At 35.4% G+C, this 15,788-nt stretch overlaps 1 protein-coding gene across 1 annotated transcript in view; it reads left to right on the top strand.

The window, feature by feature from the left end:
* The first annotated feature begins 856 nt into the window (after nucleotides 1-856).
* CADM2 (cell adhesion molecule 2) overlaps nucleotides 857-15,788 on the top strand; it is a 285,958-nt gene continuing 271,026 nt past the window's right edge. Inside the window, exons 1-2 of the mRNA XM_055570073.1 lie at nucleotides 857-868; nucleotides 2,712-2,898. Coding sequence (XP_055426048.1) covers nucleotides 857-868; nucleotides 2,712-2,898 — 199 coding nt within the window. The remainder of the gene's footprint in view (nucleotides 869-2,711; nucleotides 2,899-15,788) is intronic.

Here is a 15,788-nt window from a genome sequence, read left to right on the forward strand (position 1 = left end):
ATTATTTAACTTTAGGGATTTTAGGATGCAAGATTCCAGGGAACTGAAGTCATAGTACTTTAAAGTCTGAACCCACGTGAGGAGAAGATGGAGAGGAGCCATCCTGATGGCATACTTGGAAGGATAAGGTATAGGTGTGCTAGAGTCTGTATAGTCCCTGTAATGTAGAACACCCTGAAAAATATTAGTTTCTTTCTTCTGTGGGTATATAAGGAAAGACTGAAATACTTATCAAATAATAATTTCTAAATAAGATAGGATATTGAAAGGAAATTAACAATGGCATCCTCCCTTATTTGATCTGAAGATGTAGTTCAGCTAGGTATGAATTCAACGTTTTTTGCTAAAAGAATATTCTTTTCTTTTTTTTTTTCATTGTTATCTAACTCACATTTAAACAAATAGTGATATGACCCAGCAGCCTTTGTGGAAAAATAAGAATAAAACGTTGAACTTTCAGAACAAACCCCAAATGGTTCATTGACTCCATTTCACCATGGAAAAAAATCACTTAACCTCCCAGTGTCAGTTTACCCATCTGTGAAATGAGAAGGATAATATTTTCTTATGGGGATGTTTTGAAAATTATTTTGCAAATGTAGTGGATGAAATTGTTGCAAGCATCACTGCTCTTTTTCCACGTCTTTGAAGAAGCAGACAGTATTATTTATGTACCAGTTGATAGTCAAATTGTCATCTGGGATGAACTATGTATATTTATTAACAGTTGTGTGCTTTTTATTTCTTAAAGGATCTCCTCCCTTAGACTGCTCAGTTTATGCATTATGTCAATAGCTGGGCACCTGAGCAAAGTATCTTAAAAACAATTTGAACGTCATATTTATGAGCTGCTAGTATGATATCTTTGGTAATTACTCCTTCCTTCTGTTTTAGCTCATGTTTTCTCTGATGCAGTTTTTCACCTCACCTCACTTCACAAGATTGATAGTTCTTCATGTTTCCCTGCTAGAGGTCACCTCTGAGCTGAAGGCAAAACACATCCCATTCTGGCTCCTGTTGACTTTCAAGTCAACTATCAAAGAATTTATTCCAGACATTGCCTAACCTCAATTTAAAAGCTCCACCCTAAAGATTACAGGGAGATATCCTGGGGAGTTGCCTTAGTGACTCAAAGAGGTTGGCATTGAGGAGACAAAGCTACTGATAGCAGATTTTTATACTTGATAGGCTTAATTATATAATGTGGTCACGAACTTCTGTGCTTGTGTCATTTAGGTCTGGAAAGAAATTTTCCCCTTCAGGCTCTTCTCTCTCTTACAGTGCCAATCAACAGGCTTCTTGGTAATAAGAATCCTTATGCCAGTAGCTCCAGTATAACCTCAAAGGGTGCGTGTAGTAATGACAGAATCATTACAAAACTAAAGAAGAAAAGGAAAATATATTTCCTGGGTGCTATTAAGTTATCATAATATTCTTGCATATGTAAATTATCCTTGACTTAATGAACTACCCTGCTCACATAATAGTATTTTAACCTGGCTTTAGACAGTCGTTTTTTACCCATGTTGTTAATTGTTTCCAGACTTGGCAGAGTTCATCTCCAGATCATCTTGCTGAAGTGAAATTTATATATTATGTTTCTATGTGCATGAATTTTAACTATTAGAAGTGCTTTTACTAAGAAATGTTATTACATGAATTAATAATAAATAATAAATTAGTATAACACTTAAGAAGATAGAAAACTTGAATACATTCTAATAATATCCAAATTGCCAATGATCATTTATAGATATTTTTTCCTTGATTGCAAAAGGGATATATATTCATTGGAAAAAAAAAATCAGAAAACTACAGAAAGAAACAAAAAAGAATATTATCTCTATGTCCTGGGCTAGAGTAATCACTTTAAGATTTTGATGGATATTTTATAAGATGAACACTTGTTTTCTCCAACACATTTTGTATTTCTAAAAACAGTTAAGTCTGCAAGAAACCCTGGTGTAAGAGGATTCTTCTTTTTTTAACTTTTTCTATCAGAAGTTGAATCTAACATTCTAATATCCATATTTTATACACTTTATTCAAAATTATAAAAGCTACAAGGGAAGTATTTAATGTATTTCTTCTGCTACTTTAAAGAGTTATATTCATCCAGAATTATTATCTTCAAAAATAGCCAGGTCTAGCAATGGCACCCCACTCCAGTACTTTTGCCTGGAAAATCCCATGGAAGGAGGAGCCTGGTAGGCTGCAGTCCAAGGGGTCGCTAGGAGTCGGACACGACTGAGCGACTTCACTTTCACTTTTCACTTTCATGCATTGGAGAAAGGAAATGGTAACCCACTCCAGTGTTCTTGCCTGGAGAATCCCAGGGATGGAAGAGCCTGGTGGGCTGCTGTCTATGGGGTCGCACAGAATCGGACACAACTGAAGCGACTTAGCAGCAGCAGCAGCAGCAGCACCATATAATTAATGCAAGGCCAAGGGAAATTAATGATAATCATGTTACTGTTTAAATATACATCTTTATGTGTGCCTAGGAGGAGAAGAAGGTTTTCTGGAGCATGTGAAGGAATGTAAAGAAGTCCTAATAGTATATCACACTGTTGTCCTCTATTTAAAGGTTTTCAATTATCTTGCCTTTTTTCTTATGTATAGTTTTGCTGTTGTTGTTTGGTTGGTTTAGATTTTACTTGGAGTGAGAAGTTAAGTTCATGTAACTCTTGGAAAGTTAATCATTTTATAAGTTTCATTTAATCAACCTTTTCTTTAATCCTTTTTTAGGCAGCCAAGGGCAGTTTCCACTCACACAGAATGTAACGGTTGTTGAAGGCGGAACTGCAATTTTGACCTGCAGGGTTGATCAAAATGATAACACCTCCCTCCAGTGGTCAAATCCAGCTCAACAGACTCTGTACTTTGATGACAAGAAAGGTGAATACATTTTCTTTTAAATGTTTTAATCATATTCTAAAATATCCTAATTATAATGAATTTATTTTTCTGAGATGATTCAAATTATTCCTTTTGATTACCAAACTGCTGATGCTTGTATTTAAACATGTTAAATATTAAATACTTTAGTTTGCAAGTCATAAACACTAAAGATAACCTATGTCAACTTTTTAATAAAATAAACAGTTATAATTCTGTTTCAAAAATAGTTTTATATCTTCTCCTAACAATTATTTTCTCTCCAGATACCACATGCTTTTGTTCTCTTTTAGATGTTTTTTGTATAGATTGAATATTTTTTTCCTCACTCCTGGCAATAGGATGTGTTCTTTTTATTTACTTTAATTAAAATATTTAGAAAATACTATGTAACTTTGGAAAGTTTTTTGATTTTATTCTCATGAATTGAGTTTAAAACTAAGAATTGTAAAAATGGTATTATTCAATAATAAGGTTAAGTCACTCCATTTTTCTAAAATAAACTCAAATTAAGAAGCTGTATTTACACACTGAGTTGGACTTAACTGGGCTTTCTAATTGGGTGATAGATTTTGATTAAGTGTTCTTAGAGAAATAAATCACATTACATTTTATAATTCTAGCAAACAACTAAAAGCATATACTTAATGTTTAAGCAGTTGTCCACTGTTATAAGCACTGGGAGAAAATTAGTTCAGGAACTGTAATGAAAATATGGATCTATTGCTTTAGATAAATATAAATATTTATATCCAAATATTCAACATCGCCTTAATATCTTTATTCCTTATGTATGTATGTAGATAATAGTGAAATAATTTGAAATAGGATCCAATAATTGAAGTGTAGTCAAATTAGTTCAGTAAATGTGTCCATTTCACCTAAAATATAAATTCACTATATTTTGTGCATTTCTATACTTTCCCTCTTTGATGTACTTTAAATTTAAAATCAAATACTCTATTTTAACCTTTAGTATATGAAGGATTGGTTAAAAATCTAATTAATTCAACAAATATATTTTGAGAGTTTCTTTGTACAAGGCATGAGAATTAGAGAACAGACATAAAATCCCTGCCCATAGAGGATATACAGTCCAGTGTGGAAGCCAGACAATTAAACAAGCACATGAACAAAATATATTTTAGAGTACATTGACAGGAGACAATTGTTCTCTTTCTCTCTCTCTCTAGATAGCTGGTTAGCTAAAATAGATAATACATACATCTACAGAGGGAGAGGGAGAGAATTAAATTAATATTTAGAAATTGGCACAAGTGATTGTTGAAGCTGGCAAGTCTGAACTCTGCATGGTAGGACAGGAGACTGGAGACTCAGGGAAGAGTTACATTGCAGCTCAATTCTGAAGGCAGTCTGGAGGAAAATCTCTTATTCAGGGAACCTCAGTTATTTTTTGTTTGTTTTTATTTTACTCTGAAGGCCTTATACTGATTGAATGAGGCCCACCTGCATTTTGCAGAGTGATGTGCTTTACTCAAAGTCTACTGATTGCAATGTAATCTCATCTAAAAATACCTTCACAACAATAACCGGACTGGTATTTGACCAAACATCTGGATATTGTGGCCTAATGAGTTGACACATAAACTTAACTATGAGAAAGGGTTAGGAATGCTAGCATTTCTGTAGAACTTTAATATTTATAAAGGGTTTCTATTTTGCTGTCTGAAAGACAGAGCAGTTATCACTAAGGGCCATTTTCACAGAGACATGTAGAAGGGAGGGGTTAAAGTTCTCACAGCGATGTGAGATTTAAAGACAGTATCATGACAAATATTGTGACTTAAATATTGACTAGACTTAAAGCCAATAATGTGATGCCATCTTTATGTTTTGTTTTGAGTGTTTCATGTGTAATCATTCATGTTTAACAGAGACTTCCAGTCATAGAGTTTGTTCTTTTTTTTTTTTTTTTTTTTAGTATTTAGGGATATCTTTAAATGTCTGGAAATGGATTTTTAAACATCTATTTGCTAAACAGTTAATATAGCAATAATAATATAAATTGAATCCTTATTACTATTATTGATTACTTAATTATTCTGATTAAGATGTTTTTATTCCATTGTGAAAAATTTTAATCCTGCTTTATGAGACTGTAAAGTGACTCTTTTTCACAACTTGAGAAATAGCTAAGGGATATCTAATTTGATATTTTTAAGCCTTTTAAAAAATATGTCATTCAAGAATTAACAGTTAATTTTATGGATTAATTAACTGTTTCCAAAAGTCACATGTATAATCCACATAATTTAGTTTATACTTCAGCTATATTCAATGGAAATAAAAGCTGTATAAATAGAAAATAAAACTTAAAGGTTTCTTTTGATTTCATTTTTTCTAGCAAAAATATATTTAAGTTTTATCATACTAATATTATATAAGCTTTATGGTTTGATCATAAATTCCTAGTGCTTTGTGGATGGGAAAGGCACATCTATATATACATGAAAAGAAAGTTCTAGTGTTTATTTCAGTTCTTTATGGTGGTGTTTAAAGGAATTTTTTGTTGTTTTAAATCAAGTGATCTATGTTGCTTTCCAGAATGAAGTTCTATTAGTTAAAAATTCAAATACATAAGTCACCACCATACACAAACATTTAACAGCTTCTTTGTGCTCATGGCAGTAATTGATTACAAGTATTTGTAAATAAATATTTCAGACATATGTGCCCAAATATAAAAAGACTCCAGTTTTAATAAAACCTCTCATTCGCCCAATGATGTAACACAAAAGAAAATGTTTTGGGAGACAAGAGACTGTTAGGGATGCTCATGGAACAATTAAACATATAGTACACTATTTAATTATCAACTTGATTATATGTACATATTTTAACTGGATTTTCCTGGTGGCTCAATGGTAAAGAATCCACCTGCCAGTGCAGAAGATATAGGTTGGTGCCTGTTTCAGAAAAATTTTCTGGAGAAGGAAATGGCAACCCACCCCAGTATTCTTGCCTGGGAAATCTCATGGACAGAAGGGCCTAGTGGATTATAGTCCATGGGGTCACAAAAGAATCAGACACAACTTAATGACTAAATAGCAACAATAACATATTTAAACTAGTATAAAAATATATTAATTTAGCAATATTGCTTTTTTACACCCCTGCATTTAATGAAATAATCTTGTTTAGCAGTACTTTTGAAAAAGTATAAGATACTGTCAATGAGAAATAAGTTTCAATCAACTGTATTTTTTTTAACACTAGGACAGTTTTTTTGCTGTGCATTCATCCTGCAGGATTATAATAATGATTTCCACTATGTAACAACTTATTGTACTGCTTTTTAAGATCTTTGAGAATCATGTGTACAGTGACATCTACAATTGTGAGGTCAAATCCTCAGGCGCAAAACCAAAATCTATATGAAATGTCATTGCCTCCTCTTTTAGTGATTCTATAAAATATTCTCTACAGATTGGCTAAAATAAGCATTGATTCAGAGTATTTCAAGTTAATGCAACTTTGCTGTGGAAAATAGCAACTTGTAATACAGATTTGCAAAGACTTTGTTTCCAGGAAGCTCCTTTTTTTCTGAAGGACAGTCCTGGTGATAAAAACCCATCATGGTATATCTGGGATATTTAGCAATATTCCTATATCTTTACACTGCTACAAAATACACCTGATCATATGAATTGTTGAAGCATTCTTATTTTTCTTTTATATTTGCTTAACAAATTAGATTTATGCTGAAAAAAGCCTCTGTGTGTGCATTTGTGTGTGTATATGTGTGTAGTATAATAGGTTTCTATTTATGTTGTTAGGCTTTTTCTATTTCTGTTGTGGGTTTACCATCAGTTGCAACAGAATAGCAGAAAGTATTGAATAAAGCAACCTTTCATGAATGACAAACTAACATGCCTGTTCCTTCACAAGTCCTTGATTCGGTTCCTTGTAATATTGTAGTGGAAGGGATTCTTGATGGTGATGTCCCTCAAGTGCAAGGGTTTGAAAATAAAAGTGTTTTTTGAAGATTTCGTATCACAATTTCCACATACTGTCTTTTGTCTGCAGACAAATGTGCTAAATTTTGCCAGTCTAAGTGTAGAATGTACATTGGTTAGCGTGACTAGAGTAACCCATATGTCTTGTGCAAGTGAAGGGTTTGAAAATAAAAGTGTTTTTTGAAGATTTCATATCACAATTTCCACATACTGTCTTTTTGTCTGCAGACAAATGTGCTAAATTTTGCCAGTCTAAGTGTAGAATGTACATTGGTTAGCGTGACTAGAGTAACCCATATGTCTTGTGCAAGTGAACAATAGAGAAAATGAAAGCGTCTGTGTCACTGATTGCACCAGCTTCTACAGGTGGCTGCCACTGTTAATGGCTTTATCCATAGTTCTGTTCTTATTTCTGTCTCATATTTTTTTGCCAGTTGTTCTCAGGAGCTTTCCAAACAGTCTTTCAGGCATATGCAGTATCACAGAGTTTTAATTGTGTCTCAAATGATTATAAAATACAGCTGAGGTTGAGAAGCGTTGGGTTTAGCAAGTCAGTTCTCACCAGAGTTCTGTATCCCTGAGCTTTAATTTCTGTACTGACATGGAGTAATGAGAAGGACGGAGGAAAGGGACAGAGGGAGGGAAAGAGGAAGGAGGAAGTGGGCAAGTTAGTCAGAACAACAACACATGTGCTTCTCATTGATATTGCTGTTGCCACTATAAGAACCAAAAGGCATGATAAGTAGCTTTTCCTGCTACACAGGTCTCTGACTCTTCTGGCTGTGGGGTTTGAACAAGGATCTCAAGACAGTGACCCGTTGGTTCAATTAAAACTAGAAAACCCCTCCTTGTTTACTTGGAATTATTAGCTAAAGAAAAGCATGCTGTGAGTGGGCAATTGATGATCTGCTAAAGGAGAATTAAGCTGAACTCCTTTTCTTAGTTTTTCTCAAGGTGGTTGAATGTGAATATTCAGGACTTTCTTCACAAGGGAGATAAATGTCCGGGGGGTAATTGGCTAAGTGAAGCTAATATTACAATATATCTTATTCAGGTAAAATAAACAGGGCAGTGATCTGAGGCTTTTGCTACTTTGAGAACATTTATTATGTGATATGTGAATATTCTATTTATAACTGGAGAAATTGAGTCAAACATTCAAGGAAAATTTGTCTACAGACATTCTGCTAATGACTGGCAGTGAAGGAATTTGAATCCAGGTGAAGCCTATGGTAGTTTTAACTAGAATGCCCCTGAGAACAAAGGTATCCCAGCACCAGGTCACTTTAAGTATAACCCAAGTGGCTTCTGCCATTGATCTTAGCAGCTGCCTTTTAGTTAAGAACAGCAGTTGCTCCCAACTGTTGAAGATGTACATACAGTAAGACCGAGAGATGCAGTATAGTCAGCACTGCCTGGTAGGACTTTCCGCAATGATGGCAGAGTTCTATATCTGAACAGAACAATTCTGTAGCCAGTGTCATGTGTGGATACTTGTCAATTTTAAAATAATTAAAATTTTGTTTTTTTTTAGTCACATTAGCTGTATTTCAAGTACTGAAACACCATGTGTATTTACTATTTTGGAAAGCACATCTCTAGACAATGATTCACTCTTTAGATGCCAAAATAGACCTTGCCTAAGTCCAGCCTTGGCTGCAGAATATGCATTTTTCAACTGAGAAAACCACAAGTCATCATAAAAATGAATCAAATATTAAGTAAATGAAATTTTGCTGTTTAAATTGCACAGATTTAATGGGGACATTAAAAGAAAAGAGACGGGAATACAGACCACCTGAACCTGCCTCTTGAGAAACCTGTATGCAGGTCAGGAAGCAACAGTTAGAACTGGACATGGAACAACAGACTGGTTCCAAATAGGGGAAGTAGTACGTCAAGGCTGTATGTTGTCATCCTGCTTATTTAACCTATATGCAGAGTACATCATGAGAAATGCTGGACTGGGATGAAGCACAAGCTGGAATCAAGATTGCTGAGAGAAATGTCAATAACCTCAGATATGCAGATGAAAACACTCTTATGGCAGAAAGTGAAGAAAAACTAAAGAGCCTCTTGTTGAAAGTGAAAGAAGAGAGTGAAAAAGTTGGCTTAAAACTCAACATTCAGAAAACCAAGATCATGGCATCCGGTCCCATCACTTCATGGGAAATAGATGGGGAAACAGTGGAAACAGTGGCTGACTTTATTTTTTGGACTCCAAAATCCCTGCAGATGGTGATTGCAGCCATGAAATTAAGATGCTTACTCCTTGTAAGAAAAGTTATTACCAACCTTGAAAGCATATTAAAAAGTGGAGACATTACTTTGTCAACAAAGTTCCGTCTAGTCAAGGCTATGGTTTTACCAGGGGTCATGTATGGATGTGAGAGTTGGGCTATAAACAGGGCTGAGGGCTGAAGAATTGATGATTTTGAACTGTGATGTTGGAGAAGACTCTTGAGAGTCTTGGACTGCAAGGCAATCCAACCAGTCCATCCTAAGGGAAATTGATCCTGGGTGTTCTTTGGAAGGACTGATGTTAAAGCTGAAACTCCAGTATTTTGGCCACCTGATGAGAAGAACTGACTCATTTGAAAAGACCCTGATGCTGGGAAAGATTGAAGGCAGGATAAGAAGGGGACAACAGAGGATGAAATGGTTGGATGGCATCACTGACTCAATGGACATGAGTTTGAGTAAACTCTGGGAGTTGGCGATAGACAGGGAGGCCTGGCATGCTGCGGTTCATGGGGTTGCAGTCAGTCAGACACGACTAAGTGACTGAACTGAACTGAATGGGGACATTGTAGCACAGGAGACAGGGAGTCAGATTTGACTTCTAATTCTGCTTCTGACACCAACCAGCAGAGAAATAAGAGGGGTTTATCAGCACCGCCACCAAATTAGATGTATTCGTCTTTGGATCAGAACTGCATCTTTAATATTTTCTCCATCTACTTTGTTTGCACCTGAAAACCAGAAATCATTAACCTATGAAGTAGATAGTTAGTTACAATTACATTTCATGTCTGCATAGTTTTTATATGAAGTTTTTTTTTCTATAACCCTTAAGAGCCTGCACATTTAAATAAAAATAAAAATCAAGAGGAAAATTTACAGGTTCTTATGGATCAGAGGGACTTAAATCAACTGTTGTCACATATTCTGGCCCTCATCTGTTTATTTTTATATGAAGTTTACTGTTCTGTTATAAACAGTATGTAAGCATTTGGAATAGAGTGGGTATAGGGAGATAGAGGGTCCTTCCCTGGCAGCTTAGCTGGTCAAGAATTCGCCTGCAATGCAGGAGACCCCAGTTCGATTCCTGGGTTGGGAAGATACGCTGGAGAAGGGATAGGCTACCCTGCAGTATTCTTGGGCTTCCTTGGTGGCTCAGATGGTAGAGAATCCACCTGCAATGGGGGAGAACTGGGTTTAATCCCTTGGCTTGGAAGATCCCCTGGAGGAGGGCATGGCAACCCACTCCGTATTCTTGCTTGGAGAATCCCCATGGACCAAGGTACCTGGTGGGCTACATGCAAAGAGTCAGAAACAACTGAGCGACTAAGCATAGCACAGAGAGATAGGGAGAGTAGGGAGCTGAGTTCACTGAAACCTTATATTAATACTCTGTGATATTTGGCAATAGAAATAAAAAAAAAATCAATTAGATCATTGTGTCTGTTTCTCTGCAGGTGTGGAGAAAAAAAAACAATTGAAGTAGTACAATCAGATCACTTAATATTTAGGAAAGAACACTTCAATTCCATTTTATTATTGACAGGAAATACTTTGTACAAACACCTCCAGGAGTGCATAGTATAGTATATGCATTTAACAGACATTTCTCTGTGTGCTTGTATGTGTTTTTATATAAAAATGTAAATGCATATCTGTTTGTGATATTTCTTTTTACAGTAGTTTTGCTTTTTTGAATTATACTTCAATGATTCTCAAAAATATCTTGAAAGAAATTTTATTCCTGAATGAGTGAAAATAAATTTTATTAAGGGTATAGCCAAAAAATATGCTGGTGTTAATTTTCTAATTATTCTGCTGATAATTTTACATTAATACTGGGGATGATGGGAGAGGAGTAACATGCATAAGATATCCTAGAACAAGCAGTAATAAAGAGAATAAAAATGAGAGGAACCTAAAATAATGATACAAGTTCTCCTGGCTCCATGCCAACCAGTGCCATCTGAGTGTCTTTCCCCACAACTAGTTTCAATCAATATGACAGCCTTGAAAACAGCAAATATTAAACTCTGTAAAGCAGATATTTAAGTGGTCAATTTTACCCTTCCTTTTGCTTTCTTAATTAAAATCAAATATGATGTATAAGTTATAATAAAGACATGAAATCAGTGATGACAACTTACAGTTGCACAAGGCAATTTTTAAATAACTTCAGCATAATTAACTTTTCTCCTTGGATCTACAATGACCTATTGTAGTGACCTAATGACCTTTTGACCTAATGACCTAATGACTAAATTTTTTTAGTCAATATTCCCATTTTGTTTATGAAGAAACTGAGGTTTACAGATTTGAATGACTCTAGTAGTAAGCACGGAGAAGGCAATGGCACCCCACTCCAGTACTTTTGCCTGGAAAATCCCATGGACAAAGGAGCCTGGTGGGCTGCAGTCCATGGGGTCGCTAAGAGTCAGACACGACTGAGCGACTTCACTTTCACTTTTCACTTTCATGCATTGGAGGAGGAAATGGCAACCCACTCCAGTGTTCTTGCCTGGAGAATCCCAGGGACGGAGGAGCCTGGTGGGCTGCCGCCTATGGGGTCACACAGAGTTGGACACGACTGAAGCGACTTAGCAGCAGCAGCAGCAGTAGTAAGCAACAAAATGATGATAAGACATGAACTTTTTTAAGAGAAGCTTAATTCACTTCATGATATATCATACTATGAGGACTTCATTTTATTGCTTTTTGAATTTTATAATTTTTTACTTTTCTTATGAAATTATCACTTCTTTTAGGTCTTTACTCCAAAGTCATCATCTCAATGATAGATCTGAAGACATCATCTCTCATAGTTAATCATTTTATTTGTATTAGCAGATGTGCTAGCAAATGCATCCATATTAAATTAGTAGGAATCCATTCCCACTAGGAAATAAAGGATACACTTGAGTTAATGAAGTATGGAACACACTGTTTACAGATGTGCAGCCATAATTAAGGAAACTCATCAAGATGATACACCACCCAGGAACCAGCAACAGTGGGAAACCATCCTACTCTTGGGTCTGAAAGGGCGACAGAGAGAACTAAAGCTAAGTTTTGGAAAGAAGGCTTCTGGTTAGAAGCTGAGACTGTTTAGGAAGGAGGGATGTGTGGAAATACATAAATTGACTTCTCTTTCCTCCTACCCTTTGATCTGACTTCCACAGGCTCAGCCCAGTTGGAAAACACAGGTCAAGGGATCCTAGGTAGTTTAGTCTCCCAGAGCAAAGAGCAGAGTAAGTAATGGATCTGAAATGATAAGCAGAAAGTAGCCAGCACAATTTACCAATTATAAATAGATATTTCTCCCTCTCCAATTTTCAGTAAAGATAATTTCCATCAAAAACATGTGCCACTCTATGTTCACAAGTACTTTCCATTGAATTGCTTCATTTTGAGAGAAATAAGTTGCAACAGTGCAGTACCCTCGCAAAACACATTTTTTCAATGCTATATTCCTCAGATTTAACATATATGTTAAAGTGTATGCTATGAGATCTTTTAAAGAAATAACTTGCTTTCACTTAATCTACTAATAATAAAGCCATCACTATAAATTCTCACTAAGCATAAGCAAAATTTCAGTTGTATATTATATGATTACTATCTTCATCTCTCTATACTAAAGTCTCAACATCGTTAAGAAAAACATAAAAATAATCATGTGCATTATCAGTTCAGTTCAGTCACTCATTCGTGTCCAACCCTTTGCAACCCCATGAACCGCAACACTCCAGGCCTCCCTGTCCATCACCAACTCCCGGAGTTTACCCAAATTCATGTCCATCGAGTTGGTGATGCCATCCAACCATCTCATCCTCTGTCATTCCCTTCTCCTCCTGCCCTCAATTTTTCCCAGCATCAGGGTCTTTTCAAATGAGTCAGCTCTTCGCATCAGGTGGCCAAAGTATTGGAGTTTCAGCTTCAACATCAATCCTTCCAATGAACACCCAGGACTGATATCCTTTAGGATGGACTAGTTGGATCTCTTTGCAACTATACACTATAAATTGTATTCATTTTGTGATATCTGTATCAAGATTTTTGACATTCAAAGCCACAAGTATGTATCTGAAAGTGTTCAGCAAATTTTAATTTGAGCATTTTATGATTCAGCATAATTTTCATACTTATTATTACATTTTAGATAAATTAGGTTCCACTAATATTATTAATTTTTACAATACTTTTGTTTTTGACCACTCTTCACAGCTTGTAGAATCTTAATTCCCAGGCCAGGGATTAAATCCATGCCCTCAGTAGTGAAAGCACAGAGTCCTAACCACTGGACAGTCAGGGAATTCTCTGTAATGATTTTATTTTAAAATAAAGAAAAATTTACTGCAAATAAATCAAGTGCCTCTGTGAAATAACTAAATTCCTAAATTAAATCTTTTTAGTTTTTTCACATTGCTGTTCACCAACTTTTTTTTAGCCACACCTCATAAAAATGGAACTATGTGCTACATTTTTCTGTATTTTCCAAGTCTCCTGTAAATGTGTTATCATAGTTTCATAATTTAAAAAATATAGTTAAAAAAAACTCATAAAGAGAAATGTTATTTCTACAACACTGAACTATTTTATTCCACTTTCTGATGATTAACTTGTATATTTACTTAATCTTTCATTCAGCAAATATTTGCTGACTATTTACTGTGTGATAGGCACCGTATTCGGAGAAGGCAATGGCACCCCATTCCAGTACTCTTGCCTGGAGAGTCCCATGGATGGAGGAGCCTGGTGGGCTGCAGTCCATGGGGTCGCTAGGAGTCGGACACGACTGAGCAACTTCGCTTTCACTTTTCACTTTCATGCATTGGAGAAGGAAATGGCAACCCACTCCAGTGTTCTTGCCTGGAGAATCTCAGGGATGGGGGAGCCTAGTGGCTGCCGTCTATGGGGTCGCACAGAGTCAGACACGACTGAAGTGACTTAGCATAGCATAGCATAGGCACCGCGTTAGGTGGTTTGTAGTTATTGTAGCTCATTGATTTTTGAGGAGTCTATTCTACATTGAACAGAGCTACCTGAAAGATACCTTGACCTGATTAAAATTTGATATCCTTTCTCTACTAATCATGTATGCTTCTGGGAACATATTTTATATATATATAATCCTGGTAAGACATACAGAGTCAGCACATAGTCAGCAAACCATCTGGGGAATGCCACTTTTTATGTCATGATAGTAGAAGCGGGATGATGCCTAGAGCTAGACTGGGTGGATAGCCATCACCATTGTGCCATCAATTTCCATCCCCCAAAACACTTTATAAAATGTAAGCAATGACCAACCACTTTCTTGGTAATTGCCTTGATGTCTTTTGTGATATTTTACATCCTCAGTTTTGGGAATCAATAGTCATTAAAGAAAGAAGACTGTTAGGTAAATGTTCTTAATAGGTAAATATCTAAGCATGTGCTGTGCTGTGCGCTTAGTCACTCAGTTGTGTCTGACTCTTTGTGATCCCACAGATCACCCACCAAGCTTATATTTAAAAAAGATTTTCAAGTCACAATTTCAGTTCTATTCTGTGAATATTAGTAAACTGGTGCTGTGTTTCAGGAATTATGCTGGGCACTAGGACTACTAAAATAAATAAAACATGGATTTTGCCCTTAAGGAGCAAGTTGATATATATCATTTATACATTGGAATGGTGGAGTAATAGAGGAAAAGTAAGGGCTTCTGTGGTGATTCAGATGGTAAAGAATCCACCTGCAATGCAGGAAACCTGTCTTCAATTCCTGGGTTGGGAAGATTTCCCGGAGGAAGGCATAGCAACCCACTCTAGTATTTTTGCCTGAAGAATCCCCATGGACAGAGATGCCTGGCAGGCTACAGTCTATGGGGTTGCAAAGAGTCAGACACAACTGAGAGACTAAGCACAGCACACCAAAACAAGCTGTCATATATCATCTATATATTGGAACAGTGGAGTATATAGAGGAAAAGTACTAGGTAAAGCATTTTAGAGATAGACAAATGTAATTCTACTTGTTGCATAATAAGCCTCATTGTAGAGGATCAAGATGCCCAAATAACTGGTAAAAAAAACCATATATTAACCTAGGAAAAAGATGTGACTTGAAAATACATATGATTAAAAACATACTTTTTTGATAAAATTATTTTTTAAAGAAACAACTGTAAATAAACTAGAAATACTATGTGCTATTTGTCTAATTTAGAAAGTAACAATGTGCTGTGCATGGACCTGATTTCCTTGTGATATATTGATATGGTCTCTATGTTAAATAGCTTTTTTATGAGGATTAGCACAGAGACTATGGAGAATTTAAGATATTTGTAAGTTTCAAAATAGCATTAGTGTTATAGCTCCTTAGTAAGTATAAGAAAATCTGAACAGGATCAAAAATAATGTCTGTAATGTATATGTTTAATTTTATTTATGACTACATAATTTTTATTCATACCAATATAATTCTATTTTAAATAAAATGTAGTGTTTAAAGCTTAACTATTTAAAATTTTAGTGCATTTTTTCGTTTTGTATTTTTTTTAATATTTTACATCAGACTTTGAAAGAGTCATACCATTCTATGATGGATCTACATTGCTGAAATAGTGTTTTAATTGAGGCTGATGAAAACTTAGGCCTAGAAGTGTGACATAAATGTCATTCTACTCCAAAA

Source organism: Bubalus kerabau, chromosome 2 (assembly GCF_029407905.1).
Source record: "Bubalus kerabau isolate K-KA32 ecotype Philippines breed swamp buffalo chromosome 2, PCC_UOA_SB_1v2, whole genome shotgun sequence".
Taxonomy (NCBI): domain Eukaryota; kingdom Metazoa; phylum Chordata; class Mammalia; order Artiodactyla; family Bovidae; genus Bubalus; species Bubalus kerabau.